The 25,124-nt window shown below is 42.2% G+C and overlaps 1 protein-coding gene and 2 non-coding genes across 6 annotated transcripts; 2 read left to right on the forward strand and 1 right to left on the reverse strand.

Annotated features, from left to right (window-relative positions):
* The first annotated feature begins 8,106 nt into the window (after nt 1-8,106).
* atg9a (ATG9 autophagy related 9 homolog A (S. cerevisiae)) lies at nt 8,107-19,720 on the forward strand. Of its 4 annotated transcripts, none has more exons than XM_042080584.1 (15): nt 8,107-8,342; nt 9,298-9,515; nt 9,937-9,980; nt 10,193-10,257; nt 10,437-10,586; nt 10,966-11,107; nt 11,783-12,531; nt 13,964-14,117; nt 15,784-15,963; nt 16,217-16,453; nt 17,047-17,288; nt 17,799-17,916; nt 18,749-18,953; nt 19,218-19,360; nt 19,682-19,720. In XM_042080584.1, exons 2-15 carry the CDS (start codon nt 9,413-9,415, stop codon nt 19,688-19,690), a joined length of 2,541 nt encoding a protein of 846 aa, XP_041936518.1. In that variant the 5' UTR covers nt 8,107-8,342; nt 9,298-9,412; the 3' UTR covers nt 19,691-19,720. The 4 variants fall into 4 exon arrangements, with proteins under 4 accessions (XP_041936518.1, XP_041936517.1, XP_041936520.1 ...); XM_042080583.1 differs by having other exon boundaries at nt 9,317-9,515; XM_042080586.1 differs by having other exon boundaries at nt 9,317-9,506.
* Nucleotides 18,144-18,216, reverse strand: trnak-uuu. Its single transcript has one exon. It is a non-coding gene; the product is annotated as a tRNA-Lys (tRNA).
* A 3,265-nt stretch (nt 19,721-22,985) lies between the features above and the next one.
* On the forward strand, nt 22,986-23,058 carry trnak-uuu. The gene has a single exon. It is a non-coding gene; the product is annotated as a tRNA-Lys (tRNA).
* The last annotated feature ends 2,066 nt before the right edge of the window (nt 23,059-25,124 follow it).

A 25,124-nucleotide genomic window follows, 5' to 3' on the forward strand; every position in this document is an offset into this window, starting at 1 on the left:
GTCACGCCGTGACAGGCGAACGCACATGCTTTATCTCTCAATCTCAGCATTGATTCCTGATGAATCAATACTCCTCATTCAGTCCCCCCAGACACACAGCTAGTAGGCCTTTTACCTATCCATTTACACTGTCTGTTGTGTCTGGAGGAAACAGAGTTAATGGCATATGGATTGGTGCAGCAGACCAGTGAGAGAATTAAGAAGTATAGCTACATGCATGCCTTTGAGGAATCGGTCGGCTTATTATGACAAGAGGAAGATACGGCAAAAGGCAAGGCCTTGTAATTAAAAGCCAAATACAGCATACCAGGTATTGATGTACAAGGAACATGCGTAGCTTGGCAAAATTACTACTAAGGGCTTTTCAGATGGAAAACGGCCCTTGTTCTCTGCCTTGCATCCTCCCAGCCTGCCTGTCATCTGAAAGACAACTCAAAACTGTGCCTGCAGCCCGCCACCTCAAAAGATGAATGTTTGCTGAAGGCGGGTAGGCGTGTTCTCGATTCATGCATGCAAACAGCAAGAATGTCAGGACCCGCCGTACCGACACTCAAAATGCCTGCTTGCCGGCTTTGCTCACCCGCTTCTCATTGAAAATTAATTGAATAATAGTGGGTGTCGCTTCTCATATAAGGAGCCCTTTATGCATTCATACATCACCACCGAATGATAAGGGGTTTGAACAGAGAGAGATCCTGAGTGAAAGTGAACTACTGGGAGAGAGTGACATACATTACTGTGACAACAATTTGAGAGGGCATAGATGAGAGAGAGAGAGAGATAGATAGATACAGAGAGAGAAAGTGAGAGAGAGTGCGAACAGATGAATGCAGAGATTATGATCAACCTCCAGCCTGTATACTCACTAGGTCGTCAGAGGGCCATCGTACCTGCAGCATCAGCCTGACCCACTTTCCCGCTCAAGCCATCCCATAATAAACAACATGGCTTTGAGCTAGCAATATTTGTGTTTGTGTCAGCGTGTGTTTGAGTGTGTCTTCATGTGTGTGTGTGCATGTGTGTGTGCCTGCATCATGTATTTTCTAGTGTGCCACTATGTGTGCCTCTGTGTGTGTGTGTGTGTGTGTGTGCCTGTTGTGGGTGTGTGTGTGGGTGTGTGTACAGTATGTGTGTGTGTGTGTGTGTGTGTGTGTGTGTGTGTGTGTGTGTGTGCGTGCCTGTGTTTGCATATGTGTTTGTGTGTTGCATGGCCATGTTGAGAGCTTACCTATCCAACATTCACACAACAAATGAAAACCATTCCAATGAAAATATTTTTTCTATTAAAACTTAACTTACCTCCTATTAAAACTTAAACCTTTTGAAAAATGGCCAAATCTGCAACCCCTGAAGCATTCACAGGAGAGAGGATGTTCTCATAACTCTTACTACCACACAGCTTTGGGAGCACAGGGTCCCTTCCCATAGCTAGAACTCAGTCACAGGGCTTAGGTAGAGGTGAGTTGGTCCATACTGGCCTCCCCAGGCCTGGGAAACTCTCTCCCCCACCACAGAGCTCTGATGCAGGGCCAAACCTGGAGATCCCTGCTGTTCTCCTGCTGGGTCCCTGGAGCCCTCCTGCAACAACACCAGGCCATCTTGCGCTGAAGCCCAGCAAAGCCACAGGAAGGCCAGGCTTAGTTAGGAGCACAGGGACCCCACTGCCATGTGGGAACTTGGAGATGCATGCTAAAGAAAAACATCTGTACGCCAACGATGCTTCCAAGTTCAGTGGGTGTAGGCAAGGTGATTCAACACTATCTGTCTTTTGTCCCAATACACTTAAATCAGGTGAGGATCAAGAGGATTATGTAGGTCTGTGCAACATGGCAATCACAGGAAATGCATTGGGATAAATGCAGAGACCAAATTTCCCTCATGGGATCAAAAGAGTATATACTATACTACTACTACTATACTATGATGCTTTGAGGAAGAGTGTATGAGTATGTGAAGTCATGGGAAGGGTGTGTGTGTGAGGAGAGAAAAGGTGGGTTGGTTTTGGGGAGACTTTAAAAGAAAATATATAAATATGTATTTTCTTATATGTTATATATTCACATTATATAATAATTTAAAAGAATTTTTTTTTATTATATAATATTTATTGGTCAAATAAAAAAGCCTCTGAACTAAAATAACAGTACAGTTCCTGAACTACATTTTGTGTTGGTGATGGCTAACTCTAGACTGCACCTTTAAGAGGAACTCTGGTTCACCACCATGCAATTCTCTGAGATGCCCAGGCATGCATAAATGCTATCATATGTAGCCACTTTGCTAATACATTCCCATGGTGCCTCACAGGAAGAATAAGCTCCCAGCATATGCCGTGTCTGTTTGCTGTGAAGAGGATTAGCACACTTTCAGTGGAATAATAGATGTATTGACCTACATGTCCGTGTTCACCTTGATTCCGAGCAATACACAGATATGAAAATGTTCAGAGCGCGACACTAAAGCCCCTCGCAACCCTGCTGTTAGGAACATACACGCACATATGTATAGACACACACACACACACACACACACACACATATACACACACACACACACACACACTCACACACACCACTATGGAGGATGATTTAGGACTCAAGGGTTTACAGCAGGAAATTTATTTATGAACCTGCTCTTGCCAAGACTTTCAGCAGTGGTTGCCTGCGTGTTTGTGATTGTGTGTATGTGTGTGTGTGTGTGTGTGTTTGAATAAGAATATTCAGTAGATGTATTTCATTTGTTCATGCAGTGTTTTTCTGCATCTTTTATCTTCTGTGTGTGCACTTGATTGACTGTAAAATGATATGAGAAATGAGAAATGCTCCACATTTTTTCTGTGTGTATGTACATGTGTTCATGAATCTCTATCATGTGTGTGTGTATCTTCTTGTGTGTTGGCATGTCATTCTCAGTCTACGCTGTCATTCATCCACTACGCAGACAGACAGCAGAAAAAGGCCACTGAGGAAGATCACAGAGGTATCTGTTATTTTAGCCTGCAGGGTGATATCCCTCTCTCTCTCTCCCTCTCTCTCTGTGTCTGCCTGTGTCTGCTCATAATGAGTAGTGGTGGGTGGGGGTCGATGTTCAGCAGCTTGTAGGAGAGTGAGTTGCGTTCGATTTAATTAGACATCCCAGGAGAGATGACTTCATCCCCATTCACCCCACTGCCCCCCCCCCTTCTATACACACACACCAGTCCACCCTCTTCCCCCTATTCCACCCCAAGGGGGTCTATTGCCCCCCCCTCACTTCCATTCCCTCTCCATCACTGCGATGACAGCGTCTCATCTGACCAAATTAGCTGCCTGGACGACACAGCGCTTGCGGAGCAGGAAGCCTGAGGAAATCAGTTAGGCCATTGTTATGCTATCCCCTCAACAACTATAGGTGGCCATGATAATGGGGCTACTGTAAGGGCTTTGGAGCTGTTCCTAATTTACATTTCACAGTTAGCAGATGCTTTTATCCAAAGCGACTTACAAAATGAGAAATAACATTCAAGCTACAATGCAGAAGAGACCATAGGTCACAATAACTACTACAAGTAATACTACTGTGCAAGGGAGACCTTAGGTCACAAATACTACAACAATAAATACTACTACAGGAGGATGAGAGTGTAGAAGTACTTGTCAAGTGTTTCGAAGGAGGTTGAGGTAGCAGGAAGGAAGAAGGGAAGTGAATGGTAAGTGCATGTTACCACCACAGGACATGTCGCTTGATAGATAGATAGATAGATAGATAGATAGATAGATAGATACTTCATCCAGAGAGATATTTAGGAACAACTAAGAACAAGAATAGGAGACAAATATTGCAGATATGTGCTGGAAAATTCTGTGATCCAAATGCAAGTTGAAAGCATGAGCTTAGCAGGAAATTACTTCTTGATTTTCTTCTGTGGTGGAAACCCACTTTGCAGTGATTTGTGAAGTGGCCTGGACTACAGAGACAGGGATCTTTGACTTAGTGGCCTAATTAGTATACTTCTTTGCCTAGATTAGCCCAAATAAGCCCAAATAGTGATCCTTTGGGATTTAAATTACCCAGATTACTTGAATAACAGGATTAGGAGAGCTGTATTTGCTGCTGTATGAGTGTCATTACTCACACTTCAGATTGGAATTTGGGATTTATTAATCACAGGGTATCATCACTGTGTTGTGATATAGCCTCCAGATGTGACATATTTCCACCATGTTATTTATTTAAAAAGCAGAGGATGAAAAGAAAAGAACGAGAGGACATGAAGAGTATGAGAGTGGAGTGGAGAAGAATGAGGAGGGGAGAGCAGGGCTGTGTCTCAAAGGTGCTCTAAGCGATGTCATGTGGTTTCTAAGCTAAAACATTTTTGTCACATTCAGCAAAACTCTCCTCACAATCCTCTAGCTGCCTGTCCCCTGAATACATTGTAACAAATTGGAAACAAAAACAGCCTGGTGCAGCCTGGACCATGAAACATAACAAACTTTTCCAGCCATTCACCGACGAGATGCACATTCAGGAGAGTTTCAGTTGCATGGGAGGGAAGGGGAGGGAGGGGCGAGCTAGCTCTGTTTTGTTTGAACGTCAACAGAAGTGGCGTTACCAAACGTCGCTTAGAGTACCTTTAAGTATAGTGCAGATATTGGGACAGTATTAACCATTGAAAAGTGGGCACAACGCAAGTAAGCGCTCAGTGCACACTAGCAGTGGACTGACGGAAGTATGCAGTTTGAGACTCAGCCCAGGTGATTTTTCTTCTTGGATGAGTCTTGCCCCAGTTGCATTGGTGCTTATTCTAGGGGGGGTTCATGTTCAAGCTGGACTCCGTAACGCACCTTGAGACAAATTCATATTATGGCACCTCCTCAATAAACTGAACATAAAATTGAACTGAACTGAATTGAGAGAACTGGAGAGAAGAGGAGTACAGGGAGATGTTGGCAAGTTGAGAGAACACATCAGGAACAGAAATCAAAATGGCGAATCTTCCTTTGTGTGGCGCACAAAGGGAGACAGAGCTGGGCGACTTAATGCACAGATGGTAGGCAAATTTCATTATATTAGCTGAGTACAGTCTTGGTCAAGGACTGGTTGACACAGTATAAATCATCATCATCTCTCTCTCTCTCTCTCTCTCTCTGTGTGTGTGTCTGTGTGTATGTGTGTGTGTGTGTGTGTGAATACATATTTGTGTGTGTTTTTGTTTTTATGGGGGGAGGGGGTTGACATACTCTGACATTGTTTGTAATCAATTTGTCTAATAACATTTTTTTTGTGGGCTTGTATGTCTTTAATCCGATAGAACAGTGGAGAGTGACAGAAAACAAGTAGGAGAGAGAGATGGGGTGGGATCGGGAAATGACCTGGGTCTGACTCGAACCTGTGTCCCCATGGAGACGTAAACCTGATTATTATGGTATGGGCACTGTAGCCAGCTGCGCCACATTGCCCCTCCCTAATAACTAATTTTAACTATTTGATTAGATGGCCAGTTATGAAAGCCTTTTATTTAAAAGATGAGAAAAGCAACAAAAGACTGAGGGGCCGTGGCACAGGTGACTGCTGTGTCCGTACCACATTTGGGTCCAAGTGCACATGGAGACCTGGGTTTGAATCTGACCCGCTGTCATTTTCCGATCCTACCCCATCTCTCTCTCCCACTCACTTCCCATCACTCTTCACTGTCCTGTCCAAATAAAGATAAAAGATCCCAAAATATAAAAAACAACAACAAAAGACTGAGAAGTCAGTTCACAAGTGCACATATAACGCAAGTACAATGCAAGGTTTTCTGATTCTGTGTCAGCTCTGTGAGGAGCAATTTTAGAGCACATTTAACACAAAAAAAGCCATCTGCCGCCAAGGCATGTATGTGTGTGTGTGTGTGTGTGTGTGTGTGTACAGTGTGTGCCCATGAATATTCATGCTTGTGAGAGAACCACCACTGGACCATAACAAACAAGACACTTTAACTTGTCATGACTGGACAGGGTTAAAAACCATGAGGATCTAGAGCAGTGGTTCTCAAACTTTTTCTGTCATTCCCCACTTTGGAGGTTGGGAATTTTCAAGCCCCACCTGAGCCCATCATCACGGCAAAATGGTAACATTAAAAAGTTATTTTTGCATTTTGGTTCCACGTTTCATTTACCGTCTTGGTCTGGATCTGGTGTTGTTTCAATTCATGTTAGTCTGTTTATGAAACCTATGTTTGTGTGTGTCTATTTTGTTTTGAAACTATGATCCACTTTGTCAAAAAAGAAAATAAAAAATCTTCCTGTTCATTGCGCCCTACCTGTCATGTCTCTATTCCCCACTAGTGGGACCCGCCCCACACTTTGAGAACCACTGATCTAGAGTATAGAGAATCTCGATCAAAGTCAAAGTCAAAGTCAGCTTTATTGTCAATTTCTTCACATGTTCCAGACATACAAAGAGATCGAAATTACGTTTCTCACTATCCCACGGTGAAGACAAGACATATTTTACCAATTTAGGTCCACAGACAAACATAACATTCAAGTAAACAAAAAAGTAAGTAAATAAGTAAATAAGAGGGCACATATAATAATGAAAAAATAAGAGCAGCAAAATGTGGTTGAAATTGTGCATAGACAGTCAATAAAAATACTAGTGCAAATTCAGGCCAATAAAAGGCTTGGGTAGTTCTGTTTGACCTAAGTATGAAGAAAGTGGCATAGTGGTGCAAGTTATGTAAGAGCAGCAGAAGTGTTGTGTTTTCAGGACAACAACACCAGTTGTAAAGTGTACAAGTGTGCAAGTGTGCAAGTGGAGTAGTGCAGGCGGCCATTTTTGGGTCCAATGTCCAGGATGTTATGTAGCTGAGGGTGGAGGGGGGAGAGGAGGGAGAGAGTTCAGCATCCTTACGGCTTGGTGTATGAAGCTGTTGGTGAGTCTGGTAGTGCGGGAGCGCAGGCTTCTGTACCTCTTCCCAGAGGGCAGTAGATCAAACAGATTGTGAGCGGGGTGACTTGCATCACTCACAATTTTGGTCGCCTTGCGGGTGAGGTGGGTGGTGTAAATGTCCTTCAGGGAGGGGAGTGAAGCACCAATAATCCTTCCAGCTGTGTTCACTATGCGCTGCAGGGCTTTCCTGTTGTATTCTCGATGCAAGAGAACTGAGAAGAATGTTCATGTTGAGACATTTCTGCAAATTCTGAGGGATTATGTGTTTGAGAGGATATGAAGAGCTCTTTTCCAAAACGCTTAAAATCCATTTTTGAAAACATTAATAAGCCATTTTATTTAATTGTGTATTTCAGGTAATATCAATAAGAGTGCAGTTGTGTTGTTTTGATTGAGTAAAGATAAATCACATAAAAATAACCTAATTACAATTCCACTGAAATTACTTGGAAACAAAATAAAAAAAATAATTTTGAAAATGCATTAAAATAGAGTATATAGCATTTTGGAAAAGAGCTCTTCGCTACAGTAAACCTCTACCTATGAGCCCCCACCCCATTCTGTACTGAGGGAAGCAGTAACTTACTGAAACAATGCATTCAAACGGCACTTTCTGGAATGTCCACAGGGTGGAAGCACTGTCTGAAAAACTGCATCTGAATCGATTGTCCATGAATCAGTAAATCCTATCAAGATTTCATACAGATTTCATAGTGAGATAGAATTTACAACTGGTTGTTTATCAACTGCCTATTCACTTAAAAGCATTCAAATGAACAATGTTTTTGTAATACAACCATATATCCAGAAGATGGCAGCAAAGTACTATCACAAATGTAGGCTACCTGCCTAAAAGGAAGCTGCCCAGCACTCAAGGATTTGCGTTTTTTCACCTCGTTAAAAAAAAGAAATTGTACCAATCCCTGCGTTTTAAACAATCGTTTGCCAGTATTATGAATTGCTTAATAAGTGTGTGTATGAGTGTGCCCACGGGCGCCTATCACAATATTTGGTTCAACTGTGCTTGCGTCTGCCAGGGCGTGTCTAATACAGCCCAGACGGAACAGTTGAGACGACTGTTGTTCAGTTGTTTCTTCTTACGGCATGCATTAAACCCGCCTCTTTCTGGTATTGGCTGTTTTGGAAATATCTCACACTTGATTGGATGAAATGTTTGTCGTTGATATTTGATTGACAGTCTAGGAATGTATGTTGAGAAACGAAAGCAAGCAGTAATATGGAAAGGAAAAACGAAAGGTTATCTTAATGTCTGCCATGCTTACTAATCGTCATTGATAAAAGAATGTTGGTGAAAGAGCTCACGGGAGTCTCACTGCTCCTTTGACGCGCCCGTCCAGGTTTCCAGACAATCGAATTTGGGATTGTTGTTTTCGTGCTGGTGGTTCTCCTAAAGAAAGAAACATGGCGTGAGTACAACTTCAGTTTTGCTTTTGAACCATACCCATACTTGCTGAGTCACTGGAGGATAATATAACAAGTATTCTGACAAATGGGATGGGATACTGTTATTTAAACTCTGTGTAATGTTCATCATGTAAGCTAGGCTAGGCTATTGCATAGGGGATGGGGGATGACATTTGGATTATGCAGCAAGCAAGCAAGCAACCGTCTTGAGCAATATCGCAAGCAATAACAACAAATGTGGCGTTTGGCGACAGTTCATGTTAACTGTCGCACAGTCTTGATTATTTCGTAGTCTAGTGTAACGTGGAAGAGGACCGTGAGTGGCCTGGTCGGACTGATTAAGGCTAGGCGTTGCGCTTCTCATTTTCCCCGAACAGCTGATGTTTGCTTTGGTGTTATTCCCCAACGCGTTGACAGCTTTTGATAAGGTAACTAGTATCTCGACTGCAACACATGTAGCCTAATCAATGTTCCGCGCGTCTCTCTGAGTAAATGGTGTCGGCCTGGTTTACAACCTAGTATTGGTAATCTGCAACCTAATGCCCATTGATACTTTGAATACACAAGGTTAGGCAGACTGGACAGTGTAATTCGTGGTAAAAGGTCAGTTCACGTCACAGTTTGGGGTTGACTTGCCTTGAGGTTGTCTGGAGATATGACGAAATTATACGCATGTCACTAGACTGGCTGCGGCCTAGCCTACTGCTAACGCGCAATAACTTGTGTCAAAAGATTAATCTGAGATGTTTTGATAATTCTGATAGACTCATAATTTCTACACTAACCATTATTTTGTGTTTTAATTTGACAGTGGATTAGAACATGTCCAATCTAGTCAGAATCAGAATAATAGAATATGATGTGAATAGCCCATAGTCGGCAACGCAACTTAAAATGACTGTGATGCTTTATTTTGTGAAGGCTAGATGAAAGCAAGACATACTTAAACAAGGGCAGTTCTCATCTTTTTTAACAGGAGAGGAAGACCCACTGAACTAGAATATGATGTGAACACACAGAGAATCGTTAGCATTGATCTAGTGTGACGAGGGATCTTCTGGACGACTGCACCATGGCCCACTTCGACACGGAGTACCAGCGTCTGGAGACGTCATATAACGACTCCCCTCCCGGCGAGGAGAATCTGCTTGTCCACGTTCCGGAGGGTACGAAACGTAAGTTAGGAGGGAGCATTTTAGAAAACCCATTCAGATAACACTTGACTGAAATTTGTTGCGGTGAACCAAATTGGTTGGCGGTCATGATCCATAGCTCTTGCCACTTCATGTTATGTGAATGGAAAAGTGCATCACTATCAAGGCCCAAACCTCAGGCCTGTAGTAGGAATGGTCAGATTATTCATCCAGTAGTTCTGTAGATGATCCTCAGACACAAGCCTCCTTTAGAAATATTTTTCAGTTTTACTGGTATCTTATTTGCTTATAATGTAAAAATATAAATCGATATAAATCGATTTTTTACATCAGAAGTGTCACCTGACACCAGACTACACGATCATAAGTAACTGAAGCTCATTGTGTATGGACATTAGTAGTGTGAGATTTATACTCATCTTTTTGTCTTTTCTTCAAACAGCACAATGGCATCATATAGAGAACCTGGACCTGTTCTTCCAGAGAATATCCTTTCTGACAAGGAGACATAGTACCATCAATAGTGGCATATAGGTAGACCATTAGGACTATAAGGTTGACCGGTTATGAATTTCTGTGTTGGTAATGACTAAAATGATGCATGTTAAATTCAAGTTCTCATAGAAATGGTAGGGCTCTAGAATGTTTAGAAAATTAAAGGCCCAATGTTTGACTGGCTTTCCTGAACACCATCATACATCTACAATATGCACCAAAAGAATGGATTCACATGTATGCTGATGGGAGAAATATTTGAGCTTGTGTAAGTCAACTATATATATATATATATATATATATATATATATATATATATATATATATATATATATATATATTATATTTTTTTTTTTTTGTTAATTTTACTCTTAGACCTTGCACAATATATTACCCAGCCTGACTGATAAGAACTCCACAGACTCATTTCTGTTTTTTGTTTTTCAGGCAATTGGTGTTTGTTGTGGCATTCACTGTGTTCTTAGCCAATTGTGTGGACTATGACATCCTGTTTGCGAACAAGTTTGTGAACCACACAGATTCAGCAAAGGTCACGCTACCTGATGCCTTTTTACCAGTAGATGTGTGCAGCGCTCGGTAAGAACCTCACTGTAACATTTGCTTGTACAAATTGAATGTGAATAGTGTTTTAGTGATTCATACACAGGAATTGACCTTTTGCTTGTCACCCATCAGTGGGTAGCAAATACACACACACACACACACACACACACACACACACACACACACACACACACACACACACACTATAACCAGTTGACACAAATGCCTTATTCACATGATTGCTGTTCAGGGGTCAAGTTTAACCTTGTGTTCATAACAAGGTTTGTAAAGTGTTTGAACTAACTGGTTTTAGAGTTTGAAGCGTATGATTTTTGGACGAGGCCAGAAGCGTCATTGTGTACAGTACGTCCCAATAGACATTAGCTAACACACTCCTCTATGACCCTTACAGAATCCGTGACAATGTGGCCGCCATCTTCATCCTGGTAATTTCTGGAGTATTCTGGATCCACCGGCTCACCAAATTTATTTACAACATCTGTTGCTATTGGGAGATCCGCTCCTTCTACAACAATGCCCTCAAGATGTCCATGGTAAGTCTGTGTGTTGTCCTCTAGGACACTGCTACACACAGATCTTTCTGATGGAGGGAACTAGAGGAGGAAGTAGCAGTACTAGCTATTAATGGGAATTGCTCAATCCAACTCTTGTGTAACTCATGACTATTTTTGGTTATTGACATAAGCAGTTAAGAATAACCCTCAATATGATTTTGCAGTCCCTGAATATGATTTTGCAGTCCCTCATTTAAACCCTTACCCATTGTATTAGACAAAGGGGAAAGGGTTTACATGATTTAATTAAACTGTTTTTAGGACAAACATACACATAAACATGTGTATCTGGCGCAGAAACTATGTTGTGGCAGGACTAAATTCAGCTTTTTTTTCCAAAGCTTTTACAAGGTACATTATACTTGGATCTTTCCAGGAAAGTCAGTGTTCATCGTAGTTCTCTCTCCTCCCGGTTTCCTCTGGAGACTTGCGCTGTAGCCAGCAGGCACAGTGCTGTGTGCAGTGAGTTAACCTCACTTCTCCACACATTAAGAGATGTCAGTCGTGCTAATGACAGACGCTAGCAACTGTTTTTTTGTTTCAGCCTTCTTGCTAGCACGTCCTCCTACCATGTCCTAGGTTTACATGTGCAGGTTCCTGATCACCTTGGTTGACACTGCGCTCCTCCTTCTCCCTACTCTCCCCTACTCTCAGGCGGACCTCCCTTACTTTACCTGGCAGGAGGTGCAGGCGCGCATCGTGGAGATCCAGAAGGAGCACCAGATCTGCATCCACAAGAAGGAGCTGACCGAGCTGGACATCTACCACCGCATCCTGCGCTTCAAGAACTACATGGTGGCGATGGTCAACAAGTCACTGCTGCCCGTGCGCTTCCACCTGCCCATGCTGGGCAATTGGGTGTTCTACACGCGCGGCCTCAAGTACAACTTTGAGCTCATCTTCTTCTGGGGCCCCGGCTCGCTCTTCGAAAACGAGTGGAGCCTGAAGACCGAGTATAAGCGCGGTGGGAACCGCTTGGAGCTGGCCGACCGGCTGAGCTCGCGCATCCTCTGGATCGGCATCGCCAACCTGCTGCTGTGTCCGGTCATCCTGGTGTGGCAGATCCTGTACGCCTTTTTTAGCTACACGGAGGTGATCAAGCGCGAGCCGGGCAGCCTAGGCGCGCGCTGCTGGTCGCTGTACGGCCGCTGCTACCTGCGCCACTTCAACGAGCTGGACCACGAGCTAATGTCGCGCCTCTGTAAAGGCTACAAGGCCTCGTCCAAGTACATGAACTGCTTCATGTCGCCACTGTTCACGGTGGTGGCCAAGAACGTGGCGTTCTTCGCCGGCTCTCTGCTGGCCGTGCTTATCGCGCTCACCATCTATGACGAGGACGTACTGGCCGTCGAGCACGTGCTCAGCAGCATCACCCTGCTGGGCGTCTGCGTCACCGTCTGCAGGTACACACACACACACACACACGCACACACCCTTATCCATGTGTTTATTAGTATGTCTGCTTGCTGTCTATTCTGTCTATCCGTTCCCATAGATGCAAGTGTCGTTTTTGTTTGCACTCAAGCTTTGTGCATGAGTCATGTGAGTTTGTACTCAAGCCATGTGCAGCAATCACATTCACATGTAAAGTCATATTACCGTACATGAGACTGTTACTAAAGGACTGGTGCTATTTTCAAAGCATTGTGCTGTGTTCACTAGATGAGTTCCACAGCAGAATTGTTACATAGAGAACATTACAGAAGAAACTCTATGAATGAAAGGAAGCGCTATCATTGTTAAACAGAACAATAACTGATCATAGTATACGTTTATGGTTAATTCTTGTATTATGAGCCAATGTCTGCGTCTTGAGATCAACGCAGAAGAGAGGTAGCTGTGCTGATACTCACATGACAGTTTGGCAATATGTTCTTGGCTGTCAGAGTGTCGTGAGGCCAAATTAATCTGACCTCATTGGATTTTCATGGATCCCCACAGAAGAAAATTTCCCATGGTTCCTTGCATGTTTAATAGCCATGCATGTAAATGAAACAGTGGTCCATCTGTGGTGTCCTGTTGTGCAGTTAGTTACTGAAACGCTGAGCAGGGCTTCCTGAAGGGTACGGATAACATGAGACGCCTGTGTGTGTGTGTGTGTGTGTGTGTGTGCGTGTGTGCGTATGTGTGAGTGAGGGGGTAAGTCTTCCATGACTAATCAGTCCCCATTTGGAAACACTTAAGGGCATTTTAATTGTAATACTGGATTAGTAAAAAGGAGGGAGAAATATTGAGGTTGTGTGTGTGTTTTTTAACCTTGTTAACATGTTCGTAGAATATCTGCTATGTTTTATATGACGCAGCAGTCAATGCCATTGCTGAGGATTTCTGCTATGGATCTGTGTTTCAACCAATCACAGCCCAGATGGGCCAATTTCGGCATCAGTCCAGTGGTGCGTCATAATAGTACAGAACCAATCCTGAGTACCTGGGGTGGGACAATTCTTCATAAGGACGCGAACAAGCAAGCTAATGTTTCAGCTGCAGCAACCTGTGAAGTGCCAGATAGATCCCAATTCCTGAAAAGAGGAAGTGTAAAGTTTTGTTTAAGCCATTTTAAGGCTATAAAGGTATATTTTTGTGAAAGTTTTTTTAGACATAAAGTCTAAAAAATGTCTATATTTGGAGAAAGTGGGTGAAAATTCTTCAACAACAGTAATCGAGTAGGTTCTACAATCAAACACGCACTGTATGTCATGTCAGTGTTAGATCACCACGGCAGCATCTGAGTAATATTGGGGTAGATGACTTGTCTGTTTCACTTGAAAGAACCCCTTAGTCATCCCCCTGGGGTGCTGCTGGACTAATGTTATTGTACGATGTTTGTGTGCCCAGGTCTTTCATTCCAGACAAGCACATGGTGTTCTGCCCAGAGCAACTGCTGAAGGTGATTCTTGCCCACATCCACTACATGCCAGACCACTGGCAGGGCAATGCCCACCGCTACGAGACCCGCGACGAGTTCTCCCAGCTATTCCAGTACAAGGCGGTGAGTCCAATAGGAAATAAGGAAAAATGACTCTTTCTGTTCTTTGTGTGTGTGTGTATTGGACACACTGCCATGCTTCTGACCTTTTCACAGGACCACCCTGTCCTCTCTCTCTCTCTCAATTGAAGAAAGCTCTACTGGCATATCTTTCTTAACTTTTTCCTGGCCCCCTGATCTTACTCTTTCTATTTGTTTTCAATATTCTGTGGCTTGTCTGAGGTGTAGTGGTTTGTTACCTGTTGCCTTACCTGTCTCAGGTAATGGAGGAGCTCAAGTTTGATGTGAGTTAGTGCTGGGCGGCATACCGGTTCACACCGTATACCGGTGTATATTTTCGTTATGATATGAATTTTTAATATACCGCCATACCGGTGTATTTGCTTACACAACGTTTGGAACGCTGCGCCGCGCGACAGTGTTTCAGACAGGACTTTCTTCACACGCACGCATGGTGCCAATGCGAGGCATAGTGAGGGTAAACACAAAACACCTTAAGTTTTTCCCCTGAAGTATGACCCTTAAGGCTTAATTTCTCCTTAGGTAGGGGGTTTATTTAAGGGTGTTGCACAGAATACCTTAAATTGTTTCTTTAGTTAAGAAAAAACGTTAAGGGATACTGCATTGAAAGGGATTTACCAGAGAGGGTTAAAGCTAGTAATCAAGGATCTTTTGGATTTACCGTATTCTACGATTCTATTGAGATTGTTTAACAGCTGTAACTAGCTGGTAGTAGGTGATGTTAGTGAGCAACCCACCGAACACGGTGAAGTTTAATGTTCTTATCATTCATCTCACCTTAAGAATATTCGCTGAAATTATCCAGGTAGCAAGTAAAGCATGTTATAGACATGCACTGAGCAATACTAGCTGGCTAGTTAGAAATGATCCTGACTGTCATCAGTGAACCCAAACAAACTTTTTTGTTAATGTTTTAACAATGCCTAACGAACCGAAGCTCATGGCAGGCTAACAAGACATCCACATCCACATGAAGTTAACGTTAGCCTACCACTAACGTCATCTAAACCACACAATAACAATAAGGCATGTTTCTAATAGGCCTATTTGACAGAGTAAGCATATTAGCAGAGAGGTTTTATTTTAAATTGTATAATTTTCAAAAAAGTATAATTATGCAAGTTGCACTACTTTTTGTATTGGTTTTATACAAAATGTTTGTGAAATTTGCACAGTTCTGTTAAAAGTTCTGTATTTTGACTGCAATTGTCTTTGCATTCTGATTAGATTCTTCATTAGAATCATGAGTGGCTCTTTGTAAACAGCATCATTTTCTGGGGCCATGCAAAACTGCATTACCACTAGTCAGTGTGGAGTTATTCTACATCATGACAGTAAAATATCCTTACTCAATGTACTGCAGCGATTCCTCTCTCAACCTGTAGAAAATGCTGTGAACATCTGATTATGCATGGAAAAAAAAATACAGTCATATACCGTGAAACCGTAAGAATTTTGAAAAAGACCGTGATATACATTTTTGGTCATACCGCCCAGCACTAATGTGAGTCTTACCTGTTGCCTTACCTGTCTCAGCTAATGGAGGAGCTCAAGTTTGATGTGAGTCTTACCTGTTGCCTTACCTGTCTCAGGTAATGGAGGAGCTCAAGTTTGATGTGAGTCTTACCTGTTGCCTTACCTGTCTCAGGTGTTCATCCTGGAGGAGCTGCTGAGTCCAGTCATCACTCCATTCATCCTCATCTTTTGCCTGCGCCGCAAGTCCCTGGAGATCATCGACTTCTTCCGAAACTTCACCGTGGAGGTGGTGGGAGTCGGAGACACCTGCTCTTTCGCCCAGATGGACGTGCGCCAACACGGGCATCCTGCGGTGAGGGCACACAGCATGGGGTCATCAAAGTTTACGGTTTTGTGCAAGATTTTTGTTTTGCCGTTTTCAGATTACAATCAATTAAGTCATTTTATTTGTATAGCACATTTAAAACAACAGAGTTGTTACTGATCAAAAATGTTTTGGCTAGCCCTTTTTTGGTGGCTAAACCCATTTGATAGTGAATAATCATGACTTGATATCATTGTTTGGACTCCTGACTGAAGCTCTCCCTCATTGGTCCATTTTTTAGTGGATGTCAGCGGGCAAGACAGAGGCGTCCATCTACCAGCAGGCGGAGGACGGGAAGACTGAGCTGTCGCTCATGCACTTCGCCATCACCAACCCACACTGGCAGCCCCCGCGCGAGAGCACCCACTTCATCAGCCAGCTCAAGGAGAAGGTGCACCGTGAAGCCACCGTCAGCCACCAGGGGGCAGTAGGCGACAGCCATGCCTTCACCTCCATCCACTCGCTCCAGTCAGAGGAGGTGCGTGCATGTGTGTGCGTATGTGTGTGCATGGTCAGTCTTAATAGTTGTTTCTGTCTGATCCTGTCAAGTGATTAGTACATGCCTTTAGTATAATTTAGTCTGCAGGCATGTAAGACCGTGACCTGAGAATATAGACATCAGTGTTTCCCATACATTGACTTATTTGTGGCGGCCCACCACAATATCAACATTGACCACCACACAATGATTTTCCAGGTTGTGCTAAATTGTGCTTAAATCTGGTTAGCATCATAACAACGCTGTGCTAATTTGTTAAAAACTGTTACGTTCAAGTTAATTCTGCAAACCAATCACCACAAATAGAATTGAATTTTAACACTGGACATTATTATTATCCAGACCATTCTTTATCTGTACAAGTGAGAGTGACCCAGCTATCTTTATGTTAAACAGCTACAATGTACAAAACTGTAGCCTGTGTTGATTTCTCACATACACAGTACAGTTATCACAGTATGGTGAAATTTTATTTCCTTAATGGCATTGTTATTACTAAAGAATTTTGGGTACGGAATTCTTTTATTCTATTTGAAGATCTTAATAACCTTTTCCATCTTTCACCCCGCTAGCCCCGCAGTCTCATCGCTAACCTGCTGTCAGGGCCGCCTCCTCTCGCCTCCCTGCACCTGGGCCGAGACGGCTCATTGGCCAATCACGTGTCGGTCGGCCTTAGCGACGGGGGAGCACCGACACTGCGCTCGCTCTCGCCACTCAGCGGGAGCCTCCACATGCGAGGCAGCTACCCGTCGTCCCGCCTGCCCCGCCCTGACCACCCCGCCGTGTCCGCCAGCCGCGCTATGGCCGGGTCAGGGTGAGCACATGGAGCTTGGAGCAATGTGCACCATACATACTGTGTGTGTGTGTGTGTGTGTGTGTGTGTGTCAATTAGTTAGGGTTAGGGGAGCATATTTAAGCATGGATATAATGCCACTATATATATATATATATATATATATTATATATTAGTATAATAGTAGTATTGTTGTGTGGTAAGAAGGTACTGTTAAAAGTTCAGTCAGTTTGCTGGTTGTTATTGTATTACACACCTTACATTAATTTCAGCTCACATCGAAATGAATTAGGAGAAAGCACAGGTGTTTTTGGCCTCAATATATTGGTCATTTACAAAATTGTATCACATGTAAATCCCATCTATATCATTATTATATTGCTTCCTCTGCATTTGTTTTGACAATGCAGTTTGAACATTTTACAATCTTACATATAACTAATTTGTAGAAAATGATCAGTATGCCATGATTTGTTTCTTCAATATTTGGTATTTGGTTTTTACTTCTATCTCTCTGTCTCTCTCTGTCAGTACTGATGCTCGCACAGTCAGCTCTGGAAGCAGCGCTTGGGAGGGTCAGGTGACCAGTATGGTCCTATCAGAGTACGCCTCCACGGAGATGAGCATCCATGCCCTCTATATGCATGAGGTAATACACATGTGCAGACAGAGACACACACACACTCACACACAGAGGTAGAAAGCAGGCCAACATGAAAGTTTCATTACAGATGAACTCTGTTTTTCATTTTTATTTTATCACTTTTTCAAAGCCATATTATTGCATTTATGGTATGATGGTAGAAGAGAAACACCACAGGGAATAACTTTCTGTCATATACACAGCAAGGCAAAGCCCAGTCAGAAAAGTGATATCGCCCGAACAGGGACTTGAACCCTGGACCCTCAGATTAAAAGTCTGATGCTCTACCGACTGAGCTATCCGGGCTCTGATTGAGTGATGTTGTCACATGACTTACGTACAGGCAAATCACATGCTTGGTTTTCATCAAGTATTTTTGAGTAGTTTCAAATTTGACCTGTTTTGCCATTGCCAAAAAATAAAGCCCTATAAGGCTTCTTGTTCTTAAGTTTATGACTTTCCATTAGGCATCAACTGTGATTACAGCGCCTCCACATGGCCCGTAGTGGTACTAGTGAGAGGCCTGTGGTGATGGGATCAGTTTAACACCAACCCTTTCTCTACACCATGTTTTCAAAAACACATACTAAATACAAACATATACTTTGAGGAGTTCAGTTGAATTAGGTGACATCAGAAAAGGACTGAAGGATAGGTCTTTCTCACAGGATTTGGCCCCAGTATTCTGATTTTAAATTTGTCTCTGGATTAGGTCAGGCAGAGCTGTACTAGATCAATTCCAGAGACAGTCTCTTCTGTGAGCTGGTGTGTGTGTGTGTGTGTGTGTGTGTGTGCAAGCCAGTGAAGGTTGATATGTGTGTCATGTGTTGTCTCTCAGCTCCACAAGCAGCAGTCTCGCGGTGAGCTCTCCCGCCACACGTGGCACCGACAGGAAAGCGACGAGAGCAGCGAGAGTGTTATCGACGATGTCGAGGCCCCGCGCAACATGCCACGCTCCAACACCTTCCCCTGCACTGCCACTCCACACCAGGAGGGGGCAGCACTGCAGAGCAGTGGTCAGAGGCGCTACGGGGGAACCACAGGTACGGAAGCTGACTGCACAGCCTCTAAGCACTGGTTAGGGTTGTCTAACAAGCCTTCACATATAAATATATAATATAATTACATATATAATATAATATAATTAATATAATGTATACAAAGGAATATACAGTGTAGAGTATAGAGATACCTATCTTGTGCCTTTGGGTATTGAACTCTGCCAGTTAGGCTGGCTTGGTTGTGTTGTTGACACATTGCTCTGACTTACAGGAGCTCACTCTGTGTCTTTGTGCTGCCCTCTCTAGATGCGTTGAGCGGAGCTAGCAGGAGCCAGCGGTCAGCTCGCGTGGCCATGGGAGGCTGGGTAGAGGAGATCCAGCCAGGTCGGCACCACGAACCAGTACCCGAGGAGGGTTCTGAGGATGAACTACCACCACAGATCCACAAGGTGCCAGAAATAGCTTGGAACGTTGCTAATCCTCTGATCTAGCATCAACCACTCATGGTTTTGAACAAAGAAGCATTTTGCATTGCTGTTTGCTTTGGTTACTTCTATGAAGTACAACCATTGATTGCTGGAAAGCACCCTGAGTCCTGGAGGAACAGTTGTTATACTGTTGTAATGTAGTTACAAAACCATTTGAGCAGCCATTAAACCTCTGGGCTTGGTTTGACCGTTTTGTAAATCTTTTTCACAAACATATGGCAGTAATCCGCTTGTCTGTGTTAATAATGTTTTGTACATCACAAATCTTCTCTTCTCTCATAGGTGACATAACCTGTGGGCCATCATTGGTATCTGAAGACATAAAAGGGAACTACACTGACACCAGATTCACACTGACTTGGATTTCTATTTCTCAGAAGGATGAAATATTTATCTCACAATTATCGTGCATATTTATCACTAGCCACGCTGTGCCATCTCTGCTCACATTACAATTGACATGGGTGTGAAGATGGCTGACATTAGCAAAGCTGAGAGGAGAAACTAGTAGACCTGCACACAGCCTTCTCCATTTCATACACAAGCCACTGAATCTTCATCTAGAAACTGAACTGGACTTCACATATGAACAACTGACAGGAATATGCATCACACTGTAGCAGGAAAGTGTTGGTGTCATTTCTATGCTATCCAAGATGAAACATTTGAAAAGAACTTGAAATCTTCATCAGCATCTCAGCTGAGAACAGTATGATCATAAATACTCAAGGCCCTGCTAACTAGACAACACAATTACTCTCAACATAAAGCTATTTTCAGTTGAGCCCCTGCTTTGTTAACTGCTTTCAGTTGATACTTATGCTGGCATAAAGATTGGCAGAAATTCCTTACCCTGAAGTTATTCTAACATTGGACACACCAAGCATTTGAAATCCCCTACCATTAAAGGACATTGGCAGAAATCTATCAGTGAAGGAAATAGTGTTTTGCACTATAGATTTGGGAACAGGGATAGATTTAAGATAATTGATTTACATGCATCTTTACATTATAAACATAAGGAATGCAAAGCTGAGAGGAAAGCTTGTTAACTTTATCCTAACAGGATTTTGCTCAGGTATGTTTTGGGAGTCAATCACCAAATGACATACAGGAGAAAGATTCTACATTGTATATATTCATCCCGGTGTCCTAGTGGTTTAAAATGAGTGTTCAGGTTCTTGTGATTATGGGGCTAAACAATGTAAACATGATTAAAGCAAAGTGTGTTTTTTTTTTTAAAAGAAATATTCATTTAATCTAGTTGGAATGTGCCTGATTTGTTTGCTGGCAAAAATACATTGACAGGAATGTCCACAAGTGTGCCATGCTTAGCTTAAGCACAACATAACATTGACCTGAGATCAGAGGTAAGCTAAAGGCTGTCAGATTAGACAATAACATACGCCCCAGCATGGCACTAGATGATTGTGCCACCCAACATGCATGCTTTTCTCTGACTTACTGTTTGCACACTTTTAAAGAGATTGCACTTTAAAAGGTTTCTCAATCCAAAGGACATTTGAGTCAATTACTCATAGGTTTATTGTTTCCTTAATTTGTTCATTCAGTTTTAGTTTTTTTTTTTAATCAGGTTGAATAGAAGTGTGTGTGTGTGTGTGTGTGTGTCTGTGTGTCATCCAGGGAACTATTTCAAAGTATGCAGTTTAGTGACAAACCTGAGTAATTTAACTCTGAGTATTTGGTAAACCGAAGAGCCCTATGACTTCACTCCCCTACCAAAACAAAGCCAGAAGGTTTTTCTTTAGGAAGTTTACTACTAAACTCTGATTTAATATACTCAGGTTTATCTCTAAACCAAGTACTTGGAATTTCCTTTTATTTGCGTAGGCTCAGGATGTAGAAAGCACATAAACAGACAGTGATGGCGTGTGGGTGGGGGACAGGGTCGTGTTTGAGGGAAATCATTTGAGCTCATTTCAGGCAAGAAAGAAACCTTTCAATTCAAGCAGACAATTGCACATAATGTGGAGAGCAGGGGCCTATAAAGGATTACAACAGGAATTACAGTAAGTTTGGAGGTTGCTGGCTAGTTACGTGTAGGACTTGTGTGTTTGTCCCCATCCTCCTCAGAATTCATGTAGAATTATTTTATGTACAGCTTACTAAAAAAAGGAAACAAAAATACTGTCATGTCATGTACAGACCACTAGACAGTTCCTTATTACAGACCGGCCACCGCTCTATCACAGCAGAATGTTTCCAGTGGCCGTGCATGACCATTTGTTCTTAGACTGTAGAAGAGATTATCAATAGTATGTCACCCAATAAACGCAGACCAGGTGAAATCAATCTGTAAGATTTTATTTAAGAATGTTTTTTTCCCCTGCATTTTGTGTTGATTTTGGTTCATTTTAGTTTTTCTTTACAGACTTTTCGGTATGACATTTTGTACAGTTGTAAATTCATCAATAAATTGTATTTCGTAAATCGTTAAAGGACTTGTGGTATTTCTTTTAATTGTGTCAAAACTGGACATTGATTTTTGATAAACAGATAAATAGATCCTGCGAGATCCAACCATTTGAATGCTTCTCCATGTAAGTGAACTGACCTACTACTACATTTATTCAAATGCTAAAGGAAGCTTGATAGCTACTTTAAAGTCTAGTTACACATCTGCTTATTTTCTTAGACATACATCAAATAAAAATATGTTCTTGTTTGTTTTAAAATGTTTGTAAAAAAAACATGTTTTTGTTTGTTTAAAATGATTGTGTATTATAGATGTAATACAGCACTTTGGTCAGTGGACACTGTTTTAAATGTGCTCTATAAATGAAATTTACTTACTTACTTACTTACTAATAGGCCTAGGCTATACCTTGTGTATAGACACGAGCAAGCATTGTCAAATGCAAGACATTCTCTTGTCTTGTGCAGTGTTTAGATTGATTGTTGGTGCTTGAGTGAGTGTCTCAGTCCAAATAAAATAATATAGGCCTATCGAATGTGTGTGTGAAGTGTGAGAGGCACATTGTTTTTTTAACCTGATAATAGTCTCCGACTCCGTGTCACCGGGGGTAAGCTACCAGTGTCCACATCGTGGCGCTGTTACCTCAGCACGTAGCCTACAGAGACGTAGAGAGAGTTTGGCCAACAGTCGCCATGTTGGATACCAACTTCTAACCCTATGGGGGGAATATGCTATGTTGAAATAAATCGCTTATTTATCACAATTAACAGGCATAACTGTTATAATCAACGTTTGTCAATATGTTAAAGGCCCTTACAGAAAGATTGGTCCCCAACATGGCGCCCATTCGATTCACTAGTTTGCCGAACTCTACTCTGAGCACGTAGCCGAAGCACCAACTACCCAAGGCGAGCAGCATATCCTACTACAATACGAGGGAATAAATTCACTGCCGTGAGTTGGAAGCAATTCTTAGAGTATTTATTGTGCTTCTTTGGATTATTTCAGGATAAATCAACATCTTGTTTACACTGAATTCCTGAAGCCAGTAGCCTAAGTTGGTTTAACAGAGAAGAATAACGAGATGTACAACAGGCATTCAACCCAGGATGTTCGAGATAAGTCATGTGACCACCTAGCGCTCGCAGAGCCCGGATAGCTCAGTCGGTAGAGCATCAGACTTTTAATCTGAGGGTCCAGGGTTCAAGTCCCTGTTCGGGCGGTATGATTTTCCTGATCGGCCCTACAGAAAACTGCAAGGCCAGTCCGTCACCTGCTCTCACTGCAAGAAATAATGCATTGTGAAAAAATAAAATATGTATACGAATTTGTTAAACCTCATGTGAAGTAGTCTGCATGAATTTAGCTAATTTGAATAATTCATGCAGACTAAGACTTCACATGGGCTTATTCGATCTACGACGTATACCCACTTAAAAAGCATCACCATCTCAGTATACCCACTTAAAATAGGCAAGGATATATATTAACATGTGTTGTTGATCACAGTATTATAGGCTACCCACTACAGCTAACAAGACTACACCACAGTATACCTGCTACAGCTAACTACACTACACCACTGGTGATATCGGTTATCGATCTTTGAAATCGTCAAATATCGAAATCGGTTCTGTCCAACGCTGAGGCCTCCCTTGTTGCACCAGGCCAATGATGTCCTGACTTCTTTGTCTCCGTTGTTATGGGCTCATCATCAATGTAGTAACGTGTGGCACACTAAAACAAAACAAAAAACAACTGAATTTCAGTCATTCTGTTTTTAAATTATACACAAAAAACTTGATCAATGTAGTATGTTGTATACTAGCCTACTCACAACCAACAAATTCTATTAGGTCACAATCTTTTCCATACAGTTTTATTCTCCTGCTGCGGTGTCTTTTTGCAAAACACATCCACAAAATCATCAGGATTTATGGCCCTTCTTTAATTCTACACGTAACACCCCCAAGTTAAACAACATGCGTTAACATAGACAATGTACATTTTAATGTAGCCTACTTACTACCAACCAATTCTGTATTAGGCCACAGTTTTTTCCAGCAGTTTTATTTTCTTGCTGCCGTGTCTTAGCAAACAGATCCACAAAATCATCAAGATTTATAGCTCTTGCCCTTCTTGACTCTACACGTAACACCCCCAAATTGCTCAATTGGTCGTCACTCATTGTATTCTTCAAGACAGTCTTGATCATCTTAAAGTCCCAAAAAGTTGGCGTGTTCCTTTAAAAGGGATTGTAATAATTGAAGGGATACAGTTCTGGAGTCCTGGTAGTCCCACGTTTTGTGAGGGGAAAAAAATTAATTCCCTTTGCCTCACAACACAATTTCCATATTGAGGAGTTAGAATATGAAAAGTTCTCTTTTAGTCCAGTCATTTTAAGCCAAAATAGGGGTCAACGTTGAACAAATTGCAACAGAAGAAAACTTAACTGATTTTGTATCCTCAATATGTCCTGAGTAAGGGAAAAAAGCCCCGAAGAATCCCAATAGGGGAAAGTTTAGAAAAAGACCTAAATATACCCTATTCATGCGCCTATACAGTATTTTTCTCATGCAAATAGGGGGGGGAAAATTAACCTTCACATATCAACATGAAAATTTTGATTACTTACATCAAGACAAACAAAAAATGTATTATAAGTTTTTTGAAATTGTTTGTTAACATGGGCAAACAGGGCATAATGTAGCCTAATTATAGCTAATTTACTAAATACCACAACGGCAAAGTAAAGTCTGACTGGACTACCTTCTCTTAATCTCAGAGAGAAGTACATAAAGAGTTGGCATGAACGAGCCTGTCCTAAATGACTCCTTATCTGTGTTGCCCTGTCTCAAAGCTATTAGTGTTAAGTCAAGTCAACTTTATTTATATAGCACATTTCATGCGACAAGCACAATATGCTCCAAAAAACAATAGCAACAAACATGACATGACCAAACAATAAAGATATATGACCGCGGCTCAGTCCTGTTCATCCTCTCCGCTTGTCACACTTGTCAATTTGTCTCCATCTTCTCTTCCACCCCCTACTCTTGCAACTTTTGTGTATGCTTGCATGTGCGTGTGTGCCTGTGTGTGTGTGTGCGCGCCAGTATGCTTCAAAATCTCAAGTCCAAAATAGCCTAACGGCGGACATAGTAGGCTACAGACCTACCTAAGTCCTAAATTATGCGATAGCGAACGTCAAAAAGTCTAATTGCTCCGGTCAGAAAAGACTACATGCACCCAGGGCCAACCGTAATTTAATCCGACCTGAAATAAATC

This window comes from Alosa sapidissima, chromosome 23 (genome assembly GCF_018492685.1).
Source record: "Alosa sapidissima isolate fAloSap1 chromosome 23, fAloSap1.pri, whole genome shotgun sequence".
Classification (NCBI taxonomy): Eukaryota; Metazoa; Chordata; class Actinopteri; order Clupeiformes; family Clupeidae; genus Alosa; species Alosa sapidissima.

Bases quoted from the DNA above. Each gene is read 5' to 3' on its own strand.
- atg9a (XM_042080584.1), top strand. From the start codon at position 9,413: ATGGCCCACTTCGACACGGAGTACCAGCGTCTGGAGACGTCATATAAC. The intron at 9,981-10,192 runs ATATCCTTTCTG...ACACCATCATAC, and splicing joins TGGACCTGTTCTTCCAGAGA to ATCTACAATATGCACCAAAA. The intron at 16,454-17,046 runs GTGCGTGCATGT...TCACCCCGCTAG, and splicing joins ACTCGCTCCAGTCAGAGGAG to CCCCGCAGTCTCATCGCTAA.